This window comes from Leopardus geoffroyi, chromosome C2, assembly GCF_018350155.1.
Source record: "Leopardus geoffroyi isolate Oge1 chromosome C2, O.geoffroyi_Oge1_pat1.0, whole genome shotgun sequence".
NCBI lineage: Eukaryota > Metazoa > Chordata > Mammalia > Carnivora > Felidae > Leopardus > Leopardus geoffroyi.
The window spans coordinates 88051977-88063761 of record NC_059333.1 but is presented as its reverse complement, the minus strand read 5'-3'; the positions used below and the strand labels follow the sequence as shown (position 1 = coordinate 88063761).

At 35.0% G+C, this 11785-nt stretch overlaps 1 protein-coding gene across 7 annotated transcripts in view; it reads right to left on the bottom strand.

Moving 5' to 3' along the window:
• Positions 1-2733: 2733 nt before the first annotated feature.
• ZMAT3 (zinc finger matrin-type 3) overlaps positions 2734-11785 on the bottom strand; it is a 31806-nt gene continuing 22754 nt past the window's right edge. For 4 of the 7 annotated variants that reach the window (XM_045502914.1, XM_045502912.1, XM_045502911.1 and 1 more), the window contains exon 6: positions 2734-10177. In XM_045502914.1, coding sequence (XP_045358870.1) covers positions 9966-10177 — 212 coding nt within the window. In that variant the 3' untranslated portion in view covers positions 2734-9965. The remainder of the gene's footprint in view (positions 10178-11785) is intronic. The other 3 variants (XM_045502917.1, XM_045502913.1, XM_045502916.1) reach the window with 1 other exon arrangement.

Sequence of the window (11785 nt, the reverse complement as noted above, 5' to 3'; positions counted from 1 at the left end):
ACAGTTGGTGGTGACAATGTAAGACAGTGTGAATGTACTCAATGTCACTGAAAGGCAGACTTGAAAATGGTTAAAAATGATAAATTTTATATTATGTACATTTTACCACAACTTTTTTTAAAGTTTTTAATTTAAAAAATCGAGGGTCAAAGAAGAACCAGTAAAAGACATTTTGGAAATCATATGAGGGAATACCATGTAGTCAAAAAGAGTAAGATCCACATGTGCTGGTAAAGAATGATTGCCAAGGCACACTGGTCACCAGAAAAATGAAAATGTGTATGGAAGGCCACCATTCATATTGCATAGATCTCTGGAAAATACCTAAGAAACTGGTAACTGCCATTGCCTCGTGAGAGGAAAACATGGCAGCATGAGTTCATGGGTGAATACTGGCCTTATCTATTCAAAAACCTCAACTGATTTTTAGGAAGATCAATTCTCTAAGTTCTCCATGCTACTAAGAGGACTAAAAATAAATAACTGGAAATCACACTTAATACCCCAATTCTGAGTAACTGAAGAGTCAAGTGACATGCCCGGGGGGACACAGGTGACAGAATTGGCACCGATTATCCTAGAATGCACTTTTTCTAAATGTTTGAAGTATTTAACGAGACTTTAAAAATGTCTACTTCTGTACTGCCAGCTTATTGAAGCAGAAAACATCATATTTTCCCCAATAAAATTATGCTTGGGAAAAGTTTTTGTATTTTGCATTTTGTAGTTTAGTTTTTATATTGTCAGCATCATTTCCACATATATTGTAACATTTGCCCCTATATACAATTTTTATAATTTTAACAATCTCCTTTGATAAGACATTTTTCTAGTCCTTTCCTTCCAATTTGAGACTCTCATTGATCATTATTTCTATTTAGCTTCCATATTTGTTGTTTACCTATCCAAATATGCATGGATAACGGATTCTTTTAAAGCAAAATAGACATTTTTTAAAATCACAAAAATCATATATACACACATATGTGCATTCTGATTCCCAATCCACCTTTTTTCCCATTCTGCATACTTTAGCACCTAAAATTATAAAAAGAATACAGCCCTTGTTATTTCCTAACATGATGTCTGCCCTTACATTATTTATGGGTTAACAACTCTTCCCACTAGATGGTCTTTAGCCAAAGATCCTGCTCCCAAAGTAGTGTACCAACCACATTCAAACTGCTAAGATTTAGAGAGTCCACAGGGTGGCACTACATACCTTTGGTCAAAGTCCATAACCCAGTAAGCTATTTCTAAAAAAACAGGGATAGAGAAGAGCCTCTGGCATTAGCAAAGATTAAAAATTAAAGCTACTATGAAAGACATCTTGTTCCTGTCTGGAGGGATGGCTGCCAGCCAAAGTATATTTGAAGCTCTAATTACATACTTAAAGACAACCAAAGTACCAAGCAGACGTTATAGAGTCCTATGATGAAGCATATTTCTTCCAGTGGCAAATATCCATCTGTTCCTTTGAACGTACTTCATTATACATACATACAACATACTTCCGTACACTTCCTCCTAATACGCTTTTCTCTCTCTATCCATGTATCTCCATATCTTTCTCTCTTACACACACATACACACATGCATCTACACACCATGGAATGTACTTTTAAGTGATTTTTTTTGCAAAGATTCATAATCACATCCCTATTAAATATTTACAGTTCAAAATTGTTGCCTGTCTTCATCTTTTTGTAGGTTTCTACTTTTCAACAGTTTGTGAATATCCCACAAGTAGGAATAAAAGTTGGTGGATTTTCAACTCAGATGACAAAAATCTTAAAATTCATCACAAAAATACCTATTTCTGATCTCTTTACAATCTTATATTAATTTATAACAGACTGTGAAATTTCATTACTAGTCTTTTACATACAGGCAATTGTAAAGGATAACACCCAGCAATTGATCTTGAATAGATTTTCAGCAAATAAGCTTCAGAAATGCCTGAAGAAAGAAAAGCTGAAAAGCTCTAGTGGTTAAAGACTCTCTTTTTTGATGCCCATTATCATAGCCTTCTTTTAAGTTAAAAATCTCTTAGAGATGATTTAATAAAATGTGCTGCCTTGAGTATTTTTACAACACACAGACAGATTCAATGTGATCTATTCACTTCATTCAGAAACATTTTTTTGTGCAGACACAAGAATTTTTCCCACGACAGTAAGTGTATGTGTCTTGCATCCTGATTAAACAAACCATAACAGCACCTTCCAGCCCTATAATCTACTTTTTAAAATGAGTATTTAAATTCAAAAGCTCATTGCATATAGTAACCCAGAGTACTTAAACGACCACAGCTCAATATTTGCATACATAAGCTAATTATAAGAGTATTTTATATGTGAAACACTCAAAAGATTAATGGGTAGATCCCTTTTTACATTGTTTATTTTCAGAAGCAGTGATTATGGTCCTGCTAAGCCCAAAGTTCCTTAGAATTTGAAGGAAAGATAAATTTTAAAATACATCAATAAAATTAAGAACTTGCTCCAGGCTCAGGCTAACTCCAGTAATGTACAGAAGAAGTCGTGTGAGCAGCTAGGTCAATTCTACCGCAAGCCCAAGAGCTGACATACTCTGTATCAGTTCAAGAAGTCTGGCAGATCATATGCAGACTGGTGAATGGGAAACCTAGTCATTGACCATCAGCATTGAAAATAACGCCTCAGTGCTGACAATGTACCTTTTCCCTGTGATCTCCAACTCATAACCAAACAATTTGCAGACAAGACTCAGAAACTGTTTTATTAAATTGAACACAAAATGCCTGTTATAATAATGTCAAGCTTTTATCAGAAATCAGTACAGAAGTGAGGATACACAGCCAAAATGAGCCATCAACATAAGCAGTGTAAATTTTAAATAACTTTTGGATTTCTATATTCGATATGCTAAAAAAAAAAAAAAAAGAGCAATTTCAATTTCACAATTCACAGTTGTGTAAAACCACAGTTGATTGGTTTTAATCCCATACTTTTGCCATTTTATGGCCCCCGAATGCAAAGATTTCCAAGTCAGTGACTGGCACTTAGCCCCAACAGCATACACAGATGTTAAACCCCTGAATGACATTTAGAAAAAATTTTAGGAAACAACCCCAATTTCATACAGTTCTGGCTGGCGCTTTTTAGCCATATCCTTTACTAGATATTGTTCTAGTGAAACAGCAAAAGCCAATTTTAAAAGTTTGCCATGCCATTAAATGAAGTGTTCTAAAGTCTCCCTTGGTTTTTTATGATTTTATTCTCTAATTTAAAACAATAACTACACTAAAATGCAACCTTAACAGTGAAAGCAAAATCAGTTTTGCTTCTGGATCTAGAGCATACATCCAAGACAGGCAACGTATTGCCCTAGCAGATGCATGGAATGCTTGAGAGCAGAATCGGACATGCTCTAGTAAGGCATTTCAAAGCAGACACACCATACCCAAACTAAATTATTATGGTCAGCTGAGGATACCACAAGGTGAACGCCAATGTACACAGAATTAACAAGAAATTCTTACAAAATGACACACTGATTTACAAAACCACAGAAAGGTGCTCAAGTACCAAAAGAAGGCAAAACAACGACCAGCCGCTCTAAAAGAGTTTTGTTCCAGTAAATGCCAGATTTGCAGAGTAGAAATAAACTTCATGTGTGCTTTGCCCTAGGATATCACTCATCCTGACACATGGGGTTACTTTTCCTTAAAAAAATATATCATGTCGACAATATACATTGAATCAGTGATATAGAACATTTATTTTCACTAGTGAGGGGGTCACTTAAGCACTTACATAGAAAAAGGAGTGAGTCATGAAGGTTATTCAAATGCAAAAAGAAATCTCATAAAACCTGCATTATTAGTCAGTATTCAACAGTGAAGTGAGATTTTTAGTAATTACATTGGCTTAATGAGGAACATGACCATGAAAAAAATCTTTAAGTTCAAAGAATCGTAAAATGCCTAAAAACGAAAGTCTAACTAGTAAAAGTACATACTTTCATTTTAAGGTCCCCAAAGGAATGTTCAGTTATTTTGGAAGCCATGATTTGTATCATACAAGCACAAGAATATGAATCAGGAATAGTCAAGTTTCAATTCTGACTTATTTGTTCAATCTTCATGACCTGGAGCAAGTCACTTAAATTCTTCAGATTTTATCCACAAAAAAATTTGGCATAAAAATAAAGGCATATGTCAAAAAACTTTTTCTCTAGACAGTACTAGAGTAAAGCTAAAGATGCTTACTAAGGCTTACAATTTCAACAACTCATTGTACAGTACAATCGTTTTTGATCCTGCTAATTATGGCTAGAGGAAGCATGGACAATTACAATTCTCAGGGAATTCAAAGTCCTTAAATAAGTTAATGGTTTCAACTTTCTAAACTACAAAATCTGTTCTTCTCAAGTTGTTTAAAACCACTAATCATCTATAGGTTTGACTTTCCTCCTCTCTACATTCTGGTGGAGCAGGTAAAAGTAATGACAGAGATGTAGTATCGTGGAGAAAAGCAGCAATAGATTAAAATGAGGTATACACTGATTTAATAAACCCCAATTGGTAATTTACAGTTTTTTTAAGAAGCTGCATAGTTCAGCAAAAATACATCATAGAAGAGGGGTAAAGAAAAAAGTTCTTATCATCGAATTTTAAAATGTGTGACAACTAAGCATTTAAAATGACCAACCCCCAAAAATGTCAGGTTGGAAAAGAACTGTCTTCCTTTATGCTACGCGCATATAAAACAGAAACCTAGAAAGCTAAAGTTCACGAGAGAAAAAAAAATGCATGTTATTTGGTTCAGGTTATCAACTTAATACACTGCTTTTTAAAAGATACTAATTTAAACAAATAATAAACTCTAGTTAATGACACCTATGCTGAAGTGTGTAAGGGAAATGTACTGTCTGAAATTTACACTGAAATATGGATTTTAAAAAACTCCATGGATGGATGGATACAGGGATGGATGGACATGTGGTAATACAAACCTAGTAAAATGATGATGGTAGAATTTACTGGTGTATATATGGTAAAATTTTTTCAACTGCAATGTACATTTAAAATTTTTTATAATAAAATGTTGAGGAAAATGTTAATATTTCTACAATAAAATTAATTTAGCAGTGTGTTTTAAAGACTCAAAGTACCCAGGCAATTTAGAATTTTAAATTAATTTAAGTAGGGAATTTTTGTTTTAAAAGTCCTCACCCCTGATTTGTGAAGATCCTTTCTTTAACATAGAGATGAATTAACACGATAAGTATTGTGGCAAGGGTAAGATAGTCTCTTCACACATCTCATTTGCAAGTAAATAATTTTCTCCTTTCTCCTGGATAGACATGTTGGGAAAAGACCACTGGAAAAAAGTTCTTCCAAACATCAATGTCAAGCCCTTTTCAACCCACCACACTACTATTCACTAAATATAAACGTAACACAGATTAAGGTGAAAAATAATCTGACTATTGCCAGCCTGGGATAACTGGATTTATTTTCAGGGGTATGGTTCCTGACCAATAATGTTAACAATTTTACTCAATATCAAATTGAAATTGCACTAAGCAAAAAAAAAAAAAAAAAAAAAAAAAAAGACGTAGAACACAATTCACACAGACCTTTGCTATTCCAAGCTTCTGTTTTATGAATTGTGATTAATGGCAATAATTCTATCATCTCTTCTCTCTGTAAAATGCTAAAACTTGCTAAAGGCACTCATATTCTGGGCTTAACGGAGACAGGGTCACATGGGACCACAAACCGGTATTGTTTTTTTGGTAGCTACCCAGAAAGGGAGTTTACAAATGATCTTCCCATTCATAATGGGAAGAAAAGGTCAAAGAGCTATCAGTAGGAACGTCGTATGAGAAGCTATTTACACAGCTATTTGTCCATTCAGCTAGACCGACAGTAATAACTTACGATGGTAGAGGTCCACAACCCCCCCCAAAAAAAAACAAAAAAAAAAAAAAAAAAAAAAAAAACAAAAGCAACAACAAAACACTATTATGTATGAAACTCCTGAACAATGATTTGGCTGTTAAAAAAAAAAAAAGTTGGCAAGGTGGAATATTTTTCAAGCATTTGTTCAAAAGCCTGCATTAAACTTTTGCCTATATTGACAAAATATTTCTATTTCTAAGGAAGCTTTATTGTTCTTAGTATATGCCTCACCAAGTTCTTCAAAGAGCACTTCCAGCCTACATCCTGATATTAAGGAAACAAAATAGGTTCCAAATATACCATCCCTAGACCTCTCTGTAGAGGATACTCCGCCTAACGGTTACATGTCTCCCCTGACACAAGTAAGGCTCTTTTTTACACAGGTCACTGGACAGTCCTCAAGCTGTCATTGCTCATGGTCCCAGCCAATTCAGGAGTGAAGAAATCCTAAATCCCACCGCTAATCTTTAGAATCTATCTACAGAGAAAGATTTAACCAAATATATATACATATGTTTATATATAAACATGAAATATATATTTCTCCATTTATCTTCATTGAAAGTGTAGATAGGTAGCTATAAGCAAGCATTATCAGTTCTATAGAACAGCTTTATAAAACAAGGTGGAAGATTTCATGCTTCCCTTTAGCATGTTTAAGTCAGAGGAACATAAGGATGATCTCAGACAGCCATGATTCTTCATTCAATCTCAGGGTTTCAAAAATCCTAAATGGTTTTCTAAGTTTACCAACTAATTACAAGGGGAAATAATGAGGGAGTTGGAGAAGTTACTTTTTCTAAATGAATGGTATAAAATATTATTCATCTTGCAGAATCCAGTGCAATAAGAGACAAGCAGACAAATGTAATAAAAAAACATGCACATATTTACAAGTTGCAGTACATAATATACAAAGACAAGACCAACAAAGTATTTTTCTGTTCAATGTGGAGTCAAAAGGATTACATGGCACACTCAATTTTGTAGCTTAACTTTTTGAAAAAAACACTTCAAAGCCATATGCAATCCAACCTTTTAATTGGAACATGGAATTTTTCCTTTACAACTTCTTGCCCTCAATATCTTAAGAGTTTCTAATTGTTATCTTCTAACATTGACTTTGAATGACAACTTACACAAAGATATTCACAGAGAAAAGAGACTTTGATGCTATGAGTTCTTGCAGATGATTACTGAAATCTATTTGTTTGACTCAAGATTTTCCACTGTTTAGGCCTCTGTCCATCCTTGTATACAGCATATAAAAAGATACTAACATGACTCCTGGGGAGCACAGGGTGCAAATTCTAAAGCACATTACAGAGCGGGAGTGGACTTCACAACATGAAACCAATGGAGATCACTTATCACTGCAGCAGGAACAACAGCCTTCTTCGACAGGGGAAAAAACACTGTCTACAGGGAATGTATGAATATGAGAAATTGTACCATGCAGAGATGTGTTTATTTAGGTATTTCCTTTCTGACAACCTCTGTCACCCTTTGTTTCACCTATGGAATATAGGAGAATATTGCAAGGTAACAAGCCCAAAACAACCCACTGTCACAGAGATTTGTGGGTTTTTTTGTTTTTTGTTTTTTGGATGTGTATGTAACCTCTATAAATGATCATGGAAGTTATCAACTTCCTACAGTTTGGAAATTAAGGAGCAAACTGAGTTATTGTAGGCAATATGGTATCTAAAGTGTCATATAAAACAAACACATAGCTCTTTTTTAGTGCAAAGAAATAGAGCAAGTAAGAAATAACACTATAAATCTAACTTTTCTTTAAAGAAAATGCATTTATGCATTCATAACATCCATTAAGGGCACTGGGAGACTGGAAACCTGAATGTGCAAGGCCAGGAAAAACATCAAGGCCTTTAAGTCCACTGCTTTTTGTACATATGTAATGAGATTAAGTGGGGAGAGTGGGCGAAATCCTTCCTTTAATTTTATTTGTAAAGGAAAAATGGAAAATAGATAAATGCCACTTTTACAAACTGTAAACTCTTATTCACAATCCTTTACTGTTATCTGAAATAAGGATCCAATGAAATTTTCTCTATGGTATCACATAAACATATGTGTGTATATGTATATAAATATATACACACATATATGTGTGTGTGTGTGTACACATACATACACACACACACACACAGAGAGACATAAAGAGAAAGAGGGAAAAATGAGATTTTTAAATAATTATAGAACCAAGTGGCCAGCACTGTTATATTAAAATCTACCAAAAAATTATACTTAGCAGCAAAATGAGTAACCTACTGACCAATGAAATAAGCTCTAAATTGCCCTAAACAAACCAATTATATAAAAGGATTATACTATGAGTCACAAGTCTAGATAGAATCTCAATAACGTTATTTCATTCTTCTATTTTGGGGAGAAAAAAAATTACTAAACAATTCTACTATTTTTCAAAAAACCACTTCAACCGAAGGGCAACTTGATACTGAACTAGAGGTTAATCCCAAAACTGAATTTTAAATACATATCTAGATTGCTCAAAAACTGTTCATAAGTATTAAAGGAAAAGAATGACAATGATAATTTCCTTCTCCTCATCTCTTTGCTTATAGAATTCCCAAGGGAAAAAGGAGTTTCATTTTTAATTAATAATGTAAGCAATCAAATGTGAATTGACCATAGTGCAAAGATACTACTCAATATAAACTTCCTGGTGAATGTGGCCTTTCAAAAGAACTATGGATGAGCACCAGTCTTATCCATGTAACTATAGTAAGTAGATAAAATACAAGTAATGAAAGTTCATAGGGTACTCCATTAGTTAATCTAGCCGTACACTAGAGCTTCTTATTTTGAAAACAAGAAAACAAATAATACTGTTGTAATTATCAGATACCAAAGTACTCCATAATGTATTTCTATTATCTTTTAGAAAGCTAAATTATAAAGAAACCAAAGTTCACGTATTTTACTGTTGGAAATGATGCTACTAAAATTTGATTAACTTTTTTTAAATTCCTCTCTATTTATGAAACAGTAAGGTAGTAGTATTTTCTCAGGACGGCCAACAAACTGGCAAGACAGGAAAGAATGTACAATGTAAGGATCAGTTTATCAAAAAAGTTTGCCAAAACAAATGTCAAGAGAACTGAATTTAGGATCAAGACCATCATACAAGTACATGTTATTATCAGTGAATAACTCTAAAACCATCCGAAAAATATCTTTGTAAAAAATAGCATATCTATCTTACACTCACTGGATATTGGAATGGGGGGCTTGGAAAGCCCATAATATGGCTGGGGCATGAGAATGAGCTTATTTTACAAGCTAATTCAACCAGGACGGGGAGGGGCAGGGGAGGCGAAAGGAAGAAGGTGGCATTTAAATGAATGAAATCCATGACTGGAAATGAAATTTCACCATTTGGAAGTCTACAAGCACATTGGAAGTGTATGAATCCATGAAAATCTGCATTTCAATAATGGGAAGACATGATAATGGGAAAACATGTCCTGGGAAAGACCCTAATGCAGTTTACAATAATAGTATATCCTACTGCCAAGGCATTGCGTTGAGGTGGTTCCAAAGAAGACTTGGGAAACCAAAATCTCTGCTTACCTGTTGTCACCGTTATCTGAAGTAAGAACTCAAGAATATTCTTAACAGTACATAAAACTAAAATTGCAAAAGAAGGTGAGATTTTCAAATAGTTAAAGCTCTAAGTGATCAGGCTACTAGTTGACCAGAACTCGGTCAAGATAAAAAGTTATTTCTCATGGGGTAGGTAGGTCACATGCTCTAAGTAGCTCAACACAACTGACCTGAAAACGCATCGTGACCTAAGAAGCACATTCTTTACCTTCCCCAGTTTTGACATCTCATGGTACCACTGCAGGTTACATATATTAACATTAAGCAGAGGAATGTACTTATATCAAAAGGACCACAAAAGCAGGGCATGTCGACAGAAGGCAAAACACCAGGCAGGCAAAGCTGCTCTCTCTGAATGTAACAAGCACTATACATATCCCAGGTTCTCCATCTCGTTCCTGTACCGCTGCTCAGACACCTTGCTTTTATGTTGCTTGCTCTCTAAATGCTGCCGGAACTCCATCTCTTCGCCAGCCCCGACATTACACATGGAGCAGTAAAACCGGCCACTTGGAGTCACACACATGGCCAGATCACGGGGGATTCTCTGCCGAGAGCGGGGATTGAAGTAAGGACCTGCTAAAGCAAGAGATGAAAGGAGTGTAGTCACTTCCAAATATTTACTCAGTAAATGATGGCAGCCTGGCTGATTATCACTGTAATTTGTCACTCTAAGTTCAAATTATAAAATTCACTGAACTCCCAGCTTTAAAAGAATGCAAAATTCCCAGATTTTCTTAAATTACAATTTTATACGGGTGCAATCTAAAAAGCTAAAATGATTCCTCCAACTATCATCAGAAAGGTTACCATAGAGCCAAACCCAAGCTCAAAATGGCAATGTCTCTAAAAAGTAAATAAAATTTTAAAAACTGTTTAACTTCCAAACATTACATGGAAACTTTTGTGATTATGCTAACTCATTAATCCAAAACTTCGACTTCTAAGAATTATCCCAAGAAAATACTGAGAACTTTTGCACGGAGATTTGTCAACAAGGACATTATTTATGACCAGTGTTCATATAAGTTTTTATCAGAGGATGTGGGGAAAGGAGAGATCAAACACATGATTTGAACAATTACGGTAATGGATGCAATGGAAATCCATGCAGTCACCGTAAGTAACGAAAACTCTTTGATTACATGGAAACATAATTATAATATGCTACTAAGTGAAACAAGAATATCACAAAATATAATCGCATTTCTATTTTAAAGAAGTATACAGACAGATGGGAATGACATATACAAAAACGTTGGTGGGATTACTAATAATTTTATTTTCTTCTTTTTACATAACTGACTTCTTTTTTTTTTAACTATGTTAAATTGAATTTATTAGCCTGTGCATTCAAAAAAAGGTAATCTAGGAGCTCCTGGGTGGCTCAGTCAGCTGAGCATCTGACTCTTGGTATCAACTCAGGTCATGACCCCAGGGTCGCAGGATTGAGCCCTGCATCAGGCTCTCCACTGAGCATGAAGCCTGTTTGGGATTCTCTCTCTCTGCCCCTCAACTCAGCTTACACTCATACTCTCTCCCTCTCTCTCTCAAAAAGAAAAAAGTTAATCTATAATTATGTAAATAAATTCTTTAGAATTCAAAATATGCAATGTGACGTATTTATAGGTAAACCAAATTATAACTAATGTATTTTAAGTTGGGGAGGTTGTTTTTTTGTTTGTTTTTTGTTTGTTTGTTTTTTGAGAGACAGAGACAGAGTGCAAATGGGGAGAGGGGCAGAGAGAGAGGGAGACACAGAATCTGAAGCAGGCTCCAGGCTCCGGAGCTGTCAGCACAGAGCCCACGGTGGGGCTCAAACTCACAAACCATGAGATCATGACCTAAGCCAAAGTTGGATGCTTAACCAACTGTGCCACCCACGCGCTCCTTGGGAGGGTTGTTTGTTTTTATGGAAGTATACCTGACACATCATGTTACCTTAGTTTCAGGTGTACAACATAGTGATTCGACGATTCTACACATTATGCGATGCTCACCACCAGTGTAGCTGCCATCTGTTACCATACAACACTATTATAATACCATTGACTATATTTCCTATGCTATACCTATTATCCTGACTTATTCATTCCATAACTGGAAGGCTGTGTCTCCCACTCCCCTTCACCATTTTGCCCAAGCCGTCCTCCCCTCCCCTACTAACTATTTGTTCTCTATATTTAC